The sequence below is a fragment of the Leptonychotes weddellii genome, chromosome 3 (genome assembly GCF_054177405.1).
Source record: "Leptonychotes weddellii isolate Sample4059 chromosome 3, ASM5417740v2, whole genome shotgun sequence".
Lineage (NCBI taxonomy): Eukaryota > Metazoa > Chordata > Mammalia > Carnivora > Phocidae > Leptonychotes > Leptonychotes weddellii.
This window is the reverse complement of record NC_138371.1, coordinates 173,688,908-173,698,133: the sequence shown is the minus strand read 5'-3', so window position 1 is coordinate 173,698,133 and position 9,226 is coordinate 173,688,908. Positions and strand designations below refer to the sequence as shown.

General features: G+C 44.6%; 1 protein-coding gene across 2 annotated transcripts in view; it reads left to right on the top strand.

Annotated features, from left to right (window-relative positions):
* IRS2 (insulin receptor substrate 2) overlaps positions 1-9,226 on the top strand; it is a 30,336-nt gene that overhangs the window by 4,462 nt on the left and 16,648 nt on the right. The window contains exons 2-3 of one of the 2 annotated variants that reach the window (XM_081815205.1): positions 1-132; positions 2,335-7,245. The exon at positions 1-132 is cut by the window's left edge and continues 20 nt beyond it. In XM_081815205.1, the coding sequence (XP_081671331.1) occupies positions 1-132; positions 2,335-2,372 (170 nt within the window). In that variant the 3' untranslated portion in view covers positions 2,373-7,245. Of the gene's footprint in view, positions 133-2,334; positions 7,246-9,226 lie in introns of those variants that run through there. The other variant, XR_014143908.1, reaches the window with a different exon arrangement.

The following is a 9,226-nucleotide window of genomic DNA, read 5'->3' as shown; positions in this document are numbered from 1 at the left end:
TCAGCGCTGTGGGGGGCAGCAGCGGCGGTGGGGTGTGTGGGGGGCCGGGCCCTGGCGCCCTCCCCTCCACCAACAGCTATGCCAGCATTGACTTCTTGTCCCATCACCTGAAGGAGGCCACCATTGTGAAAGGTGAGGCCCTTGGACCTTGCGGTTGGGGGGCGCGGGGGGGGGGGGGGGGGGGGGGGGGGGGGGCGGGGGGGGGAAGGGCGGGGGGAAGGGTGCGGAAGCCGGTGAACTGCTCTGGGTTCACGGCCATTCTCCTCTTCGGTACCTTGACCCCAGCGCCAAAATACTGGACCAGCCTTCTTGTTTTGTTTTCCTTTGGGCTCCCCTGGCTTCCTTCTGTTCCAAACACCAAGAGCGGTCCGGGGGTCTTTGAGTTGAACGGGAAGCTTCCCACTCAGGAGACTTGGATTTGTTGTTCTCCCCGAGCCCCAGGTCTTTTTTCCCACAGCCGCCCCTTCCCATCGGTTCCCAGGGCAGATGTCTCCCCAGGTCGGCCACCCCAGAGTGCCAGGTGCGGGCTCTTGGCCTCAAGTTTGACAGCTCCCTCTCCCTCACCTTTCCCTTTGTTTTCCTGGAGCCGGGTCCCACCTGATTTTTGCTGAGCCCCAAAGTTTATAAAAACAGGCCTGCAAGTCATTTAGAAAATGAGCGTCCATTTTGGTGGCAGCAACAGGAACAGTTAACCATTTCAGTTTTACACGGAAACTGGAGGGGCTTTGCCGCAGGAGACACCGTTTTTCTCCTGAGGGTCCGAAGTGGTGACAGTGCGTGCATACAGCGTAAAAGCAGCGGTTTTGAGCGTACCTGGGAGTCACCTGGTCGGAGTTAAACCTGGATGGCTGGGCTGTAGAAAGCCCAGAGATTCTGATGCAGTAGGTGTAGGGTGTGGCCCGGAGTGTGCCCTTCTAAGAAGTTCCCGGGTGGTGTTGATGCTGCTGGTTGGGGAGCATCCTCGGAGCACCTGTCGTCCGGTAGGCTCACCTGAGGAGGTTTGAGAGTGGACCTGCCGGGCCTCGCCCAGACACATTCAGGCAAAGCCTCCGGTGGGCAGAGCCCAGGCACCAGCGTCGTCCAGAGTTTGCCCAGGTGATGGGAACGTGTGGCCGGGAGTTAGAATCAGTGCTTTAGAGAGAGTAAGTGGAAGACAACCTCCCAGGTCTTTTCCAGAACAATTGGACAGGAGGGTGCCCCGTATTGTTCACAGTCTCGTCAAATATCCAATGAGGAGAGAGGGGTGTGCTTGCTTGCAGCTGGTGGTGCATTCTAAGGATCTCAAACTTTGAGCTGCTGGGGGTCGGGGGTTGGGGAACAGGAGGGAGTGAGTATTCAATTCCTAATTTTTCTTTGGCGGGGGTGGGTGTTGCTAGTAAGGTAGAGGCTCTGGGGCCACCCCAAAACAGGAAGCAGTGAATAGTGTTCTGTGGATGCTGGCTTAAGGTCAGCAGGCTGCAGAGGGACCGAAGTGATGATCTCGGTGGCTTGGGGATCCATGCGCCTTTTGTTCTTAAAGTAAACAGAGTAGCTGGACGCCGTCTAAGTCCAACATAGGGTTTGGCGTATGCTTGGGACTGTTAGTCCCTGCGGTTTAAAAGTGCAGCTGTAGGGTAAGTAGCCTGTTGTTCTAACATAATAGAGGGAGAGCGTTTTTCTTTTTTTACTAAAACCATAGAGTAAAAGATGAAAAGAGTCATAGAGAATTATCAGGAATGTGGTGCTTGAGCATCTAATGACATCAGTTGGAACTTGCCAGAATGTATCCCATAAACGATAACTCTCCACTGAAGGTCACTTTCCTTGGAGTTAAGCACAACAGGCACTTCTGGAAGAAGGCTCGTGTGTGTCAGGGAGTTGGAGGGTGAGCTGCCGTCCAGGACACAGCCCAGAGTAACACCCCAGCATGACTGGAACTGAGTTGGGGAAAAAAAAATGCATGCACACAAAAATTTTTTTCGTATGCCCAGATGGGCGTATGGGGTATATGCCATAGTGAACATGAAAGTACATTTTGCTGAAATCTGATTCTAATCAGAAAAGCAGCCTGAGAACGTAACACCTTTCACGCCTTTTGGCGAAGTAGGCAGCAAAAACCTGGACTGGACTCAGCCAGGCCCCAGGAGTGGGTTCTTGCTGCAGCAGGAGGAGTGAGCTGGGGTTTTCGTCGCCAAGCCTGAAAGGATTCGAGGCCGTTCTGATAAAGGAGATACATTCAGAAGCGTGATTCATGTATGATATAATGCCCTTTTCAGACTAGGGAAAATTTTAAACTGCAAGAGATAAGTTTAGTTCGAGACCTGATTTAGCTTGTTTTGTTTGTTTTCCCACCAGTAGAAAATTCCTTCGACCTAGAGGATTCAGGACTCTGAAACCAAAACAGCAGTTCATATACTCTATGGTGGCTGAACAAAGATGAGATTGGATTTGCATGCTGTTTTTCCAGAGTCTCTTGGGGCATTATGGTAAACACCCATTTAAGAAGAAAAAGGACTATTTTTAAGCAAAATAGAGAGCTGCAATTGATCCATTGTGCCAAAACCACAGTTTTTTTTAAAAGGACTGCTTGCTAAATGGATTTCTAGTAAACTAATGTGACACAGAGAACAGTAGAACAGGAAAGACAAGGATGTCATCTTAATTAACGTGAACCTGAGTTGTGGTCTGCGGAGCCAGAAGGGAACTCAAAGTGAACGTCCACTTTTATTTAACTCACGTGTGCGTGTAGAAATTTGTTTGTGGTGCTCATAAATAAAAAGTTCACAGGAGATAAGCGTCCTTTGGGAGAATGATTTATAGGAAAGAAGACTTGGAAAGCATTTCTTTGAAGATGAAATAGGAGAAGAACTTCCTGGGTCATTGCGTGCACTGGCCTGGTGCTCAGGAGTGGCTTATGTGTCCACACTGAGCTCCTCAGGCTCCATATGGGGAAACGTCATTAATTATGCTGAAGCAGAATAATTCGGGGTTGTTTGGGTAGGGTTTGGCATTTGCATAAGTGGTAACAAAGACATAAGGTTCCTGCAGTGCTTGATAGTTGTTTACAATAGAATTGGGGATGGTGGGATTTTGGTGCCGGAACCAAAGAAACAAGTTAGTATACCTTACGGGTGTGCGTGTGTGTGTGTGTGTGCGCATGCTCTGGATTAAGATATAATAATAATATATATGATACAATAGTTGTATATATTAATCCAGAGCAAATAAAAATTGAACTCTAAATTATGCATCTTACTTGGGAGCAAGGGAAGGTCCTTAATGTGTGTTTTGCGTGTGTGTGTGTAGGAAAATCCAACCAATCTGTCAGAGCGTTGTTGTTTCAGAACTGGAAATATAGTACAGGATTTACTGTGCTTTAAAGCAGCATTTAAAAACTAACTGTATACATTTTTGTGCCGTGATTGGAGGTTGGTGTCTATTGTAAAAGGTGCTATCTTAGTGTTCTGTTCCTCTTTAGTGGGATTTTTATTCTAAAATTGGTTTTCATGTATGTATAAGGCAGATTAGATAAGAGTTACCATTGAAAGCATCTGTGTTTAAATTCTGCTTGATAAAAGGACTATTTATTCATATCCTATGGTCAGAGAATTTGGGGATAAGAGGAATGTCTCCAAAGGAACAGTATAATCACAATTTATGTTTAAAAGGATTGCCTATTGGAAGTCCGAAAGCAAAGAAAACTTGAATATTTTTCAGTTGCTTGACAAGCCACATGCCCTTTATTTTTCTGTTGTGTGTGCTGTCCAGCTCCTGTTGTAACAAGATAATAACACTGCTCCGGCCCTGTTCCCAGGAACAGACAACCAAGGTGCTAATGAAAACACACAGGCTTTCGTGAATGAAAGTCACGTGACTCGTTCTACTTCCTTTATTGAAAGAGAAACCTTTACAAAAATAGTATTTCGTAGAAGGAAGCATAGTATGTGGAACATTAAACCAGGAATCAGGAAACCAAGTTTCTGGTTGCTGATCTAATGAGTCATTGTGTGACAGAGGAAGACCATTTAACCCCACTTTCTCACTTTCTCTGTCTGTAAAATGGGGTAATTATAACCCTCTCCCTTCCGTGGCTTTGGCCACTGGGCGGTCCAGCAGATCATAAAAATCAAGAACAGTTAAAACACTCTTCTAAAGGATCCTGCTCATAAACCCACTGATGCTATTGACACTTACTACCTTGAAACCATGAGTATTTACAGGAAAGTCACTTTTGTCCATGAACGTTCTTAAAAAAAACAAACAAAGAAACAAACTCAGAGTCTGAAAACGGAGCTAATACCCTTTTAAGAAACGCGTGTCTTTTTTGCTTCTTTGCTAGTTAACACCCCAGTCGCCAGGAACCATGTTTTCCCCCTCTTTACTTAAGGTGAGATGTTGTTCATAGATAATTATCAATTGCAATGAAGTAGTGGTTTAAATTACACAGGAGAATAACAATGGGGAAAACAGCATCCTAATGCCGAAACTACATTAAGACGGTCCTTTTGATTACCTTTTATGATTTGTTTGTATGTCAAGAGATACTGTCAAGATGAACATTTTTTAATTAGAATATACCTTTTTTTTTTTTTTAACTGATAGTGTTGGCTGTCAGTGTGGGGTGTATTGAAAGAAAACCAGAACCCTTGAACTTTCAGCCGCTGAATCCAGTGCTGGGCCTGGGTTGATTTAATTAGGGGAGCCACTCCAAAGTTTTGATTTGTGTGGTTGTCAGACAGGGTAGGGAAACCTCCAGAGTTTGCTTGAGTCATTTGCTTTTCCACAGGCCTCCTCCCCCACAAAAGGAATTCTCATAGATAATTAATGTTTTATTTTCCTTGGAGCTATATGGATTAAACGAATCTTTCTCTTTTTCTGGAGAGGAGAACTTGCAGCAGTTTAATGAACAGCATGGGTATAATGGGTTTTCTGTTAAAATTCCCACTAATGCATTTTCTGTAGAAGCATAGTTCCAAGAGCTGGTTAACTTTTGGTATCAGATTTGGCAAGTGGAGAGGGTTCTTTTTGTTTTGTTTTTTTGGGTAGCACAGAATCAAGTGTTCCCGTTTCACCTTAGAAACTTAAGGGAAAATGTAACTTTACTCTTTTATCTGCATTGCCAAGTAGAGTGGGGAAGAACTCAGAGGGAAGTAAAGCGCCGCCCAAAGCCCGTTCTTCACCGGAGTCCACTAATAATAGGGGAATTCGCTGCCGATTTTGTCTACTACAGACATGAGGAGAATGTGTATTTCTGTACAAGATGGGCAAGGCATCTTAATGTTGGCATTTTAATAAACAAATGAAAACAGTGTTCTGACCCTCTAAAATGATCAGTTATAAGCATGTCCTTGATCAGGTGGTTGTTTTGTGAAAACAAACTATCCACATTTAAGGGGGGGAGACTCTGTGTTAATTTTACTTGTATTGTAGACTGAGTTCAGTGGTAGGTTTTTTTCTGAGGGGAACTCGTGGAGTCATCCTTCAAGATAGGGGAAATGCTGAGGCGGAGTGTTGCTGGTGATGATTCGATTTCTTTCTAGAAAGCCATAGAGACTTGTATGAACTGGGCACAGAAATAAAAGGCACAGAAGGAAGTTTAAAGAGAGGGACTTGGAATATACGTTGTATGGTACCATCTTGCTCAGTGGATACAAATGATACAAGATCCTTCTGGGCATGGTGCTCTTGCTGCTTCATTGAATTCATTGCATGGGAACGCTGAAAGAGAATTGGGTTAAAATTTAAAGGCTGCACGTTTACAAGTGATAAAATAGGCAAGTTAGGGGTTCTGATTTCTCGGTGATTGGACTAGAAAAATATTAAATTTGCATAAAGTTGCTTTTACATGTCCAGAGACATTGTAAAATTCAATCAGGTAAATGGCGTCTTCAAATTTGGCCCTGTTTCCTTATGCCATACATGATATTGATGCCCACAGAAAAGATTTATAAAATACTCTTTGCCTACTGTGCTTTTACTGAAATTTGGAATATTTGGTCAAATATTGTGGTATATAATATACTTTAAAGATAAATGATCTATGCATAGCACCTTGTAAATACTGGGTTTTTTTTTTTTTAGTATTGATTTTATGTGTATATATATATTTATTTATTTTTAAGGTTTTACTTATTTATTTTAGAGATGGGGGGAGGAGCAGAGGGAGAGGGACAAGCAGACTCTGTGCTGAGTGTGGAGCCCCACTCAGGGCCCGATCACACGACCCTGAGATTGTGACCTGAGTCAGAATCAAGAGTCTGATGCTCAACTGACTGAACCACCCAGGGGCCCCTTTAGTATTGATTTTCAAGAGTATCAGATTTTCCAGAAACAAATATTTTGTGTGTGTGTTTATGGCGGGGGGGGGGGCCCTCCATTTCTCATCTAGTCATGCTCCAAGAGGCATGATGTGAATTTTTTTTTTTGATGTGAATTTTTTTTTAATTGAAACTCGAATACTGAATAATGACATATTCTCTAATCATGTTAAAACTTTATAACCTCAAGTATAATTTTAGTCTTACTGGTGCTTTAATCTATCCATATGGTATTGGTATAAATCAGTGTGTGAATTATTATATTCTAGTATTAAATTTCAGTTTTTTCAATGTGTAAGAATGGGATTATGATAGATTTCTTTATATTATGTGACTTTAATAATTACCTTAAAATCCATGTGTTTATCTCAAGAAGGATTTATGCTTTTCCATAGTATTAATGCATAATCTTTAGTATTCATGAATGTGACATAGTGCTTTCTCCATGCAAATTTATAAGTAGTTACTTAAGTCAGTCCATCTTTTGCCTCCAAATTATGTGTAACTAACAATCCCAAAACTTGATGGACAGTGAAAGAAAGCAGCTGGAGCTGGGAGCTGGTGACATTGTAACCATTATTGAAAGATTATTGTGCGCCCCTCTCCCCTTTAGGTCAGCAGTATTGTTTAAAATCCAGAAAGTGTTTTTTCTCACTTCATGGTGGTGAGACATTTTCCTACCTGCAGTATCGCGTAATCCTGCAAAACCCAGTGACATAGACAGGGCCACTCCTTGGAAATAAGGAATCTGCCGCTGAGGGAGATGCCCCGCGACTTGTCCAGGTTCCCTGCGCCGAAAGGAGCACTGTTGGGCGATCCATGGAACGGCGCTACGGACCAGCGCTGTCCTGGGGCGTCCTGCGGTTCCGTGTCCGAGTGCTCTTTACATTCTATCCCCTTGTGTCCGCGTCCTACAGACTCTGCTTCCGGAGCTCACAGCCAGTAGTTACATTGGGATTTTGCTGGACCCGCCTCACGCAGCTCTCAAGGTTACTGTGTGGTTTTTTATGTCGCTGGGTGATAGTTACTTCATTTCTCTCTCCTTTTTTTCTTCCATGTATTTATTCATTCCCAGTAAAATGTGGGCAGGTGAGCAGGAAGTAGGACATGGAGGGAAAGCCCCCCAATTTCTTTAAACCCGTCCTATACCCGGCAGCGTGGAGAGCTTAGGATCTGATAGGACTTCGACGGCTCTCAGTGTGTCTGTGTCGCTGACCTCAGGTGTTTGAGGTTGTTGGTTGGTGGTCAGCTCTGGGGGTTTCCAGGCTGGCTTCCTGGAGTTCTAGGGGTCTGCGACGAGGAAAGCTCCCGTTGCCCCAGCTGTTTCGGCTTCAGCAAAGCCGGCTGTACATTATACTTGAGAAGACCCCTCCCCGCCCTCCCAGCACCAAATGCATTAAAACTTCTTCCACACAGCGTGTTGAGAATCAGAAGGGAATGCAAGTTCGTTTGAAGGGAGAAGAGCTGGGAGCTGATGGTATAATGTAACTCATTTAAGATTGTGAACACAGAGGCCCAGGGAGGTCAGACTTCTTCTCCAAGGTCACCATTTAATTAGTTGGTAGAAATGTTTGTAAATATTATCAAGAAAGAATAGAGTATGCTCTGTCTCTGTGGGTCCTTCGTGCACTGATGAGTAACTTTCTCCCAGGGCTGTCCGGTTCGCTGCAGAACATCTCAGCGCTTTTACGAGTGGTATCTGTCTTTTTTACTTTGGGACATTTTGCTTCACGTATAGACCAAAAGGTCTACTGGTCGCCAGAAGTAGGGGAGACAGAGGCACCGAAGTAAGGAAGCGGGCTGTAAATCCGGGAACGAGCCTGCTCACGACCATGTGGGCAGTGTTTACTGGTGAGGCAGAGGAGAGAAGCTTTGGCAAACATTCCAGATCATGTGCTTACTTGTTAAAAAGAAAGAAAGAAAGAAAGAAAGAAAAGAAAGAAGAAGAAAATTCCTGGCATAATTCAAATGGAAAAGCCTCTATTATAAAACGTACGTCCTTGATCTTTGTGATGGGTTCAACCTGGACGGTCCATCCGGTCACGGCTTGAGGTGTCTTTATGATGTATTTATTATATAACTGAAATACCATATTCTCCTCATTATGAATAAGTCCATTAACAGTTTCCTAAGAAATGAGTCATTAACCTCTTTAACGATGAGTGTATTTGAAAACTAACCAATTTAGAATTTGCCCAGGGACCGATAAGTTAACTCATCAGTTGTTGCTAGGTGGTAATCTTCTGGGGACTGGATTATTTCATGAGTGCCTGTCTTGTTTTCGAGATTTCTTTTTCCTGAGAAAAAAAATCATCTAACTGAATTTTTATATGAAGAGAAAGGGTTTTTCTGCCTTCCTAATGATGTGACTGTAACCCCACTTTCCAAGGCATAGGGGAAGACGTGAACAACCCAAAACTCATAAGCTGTCCATAGTTTTTAAAAAAGGTCATGGGGCTCCATGGGCTTGTGCTCTGGTGGGTGAGTCAGTTTTGTTTGCTTTAGCTGCCGGTGTCTCCAGCATCCTCGGAGAGACTACTTCCTTCCTAGCAGATGGCAGCCTCGGGGCCACGCCTGCCTGGTAAGCAGGGTGCACCGTAATCCACCCAGCCGCACGGCATCCCAGGCTGCCTGCCGCAGGGGCTCAGCAAAACAGGGAGACCCTGCCCTTCCCTTCCCTCCCCATCAGTGCAGCTTTTCGGGTTGAGGGAAGAGCAGAGTTCAGAGTGCCCGGTCTCTTCGGTTCTGGCTGTGGAGCACGTACCAGGATAAAGGGAAAAGCTGACGAATGAAGATTCTGATGTGCTTCCTCTGTAGGGAGTCTTCATAAAGAAGCCCAGCAGGCTTTCCCGGGGTGAGGTTTGGATCCCTTCCCTAGAGCACCCCTGGAATTGGCGTGGCTGCCCTGCCCAGCACGGGGGGGGGGGGGG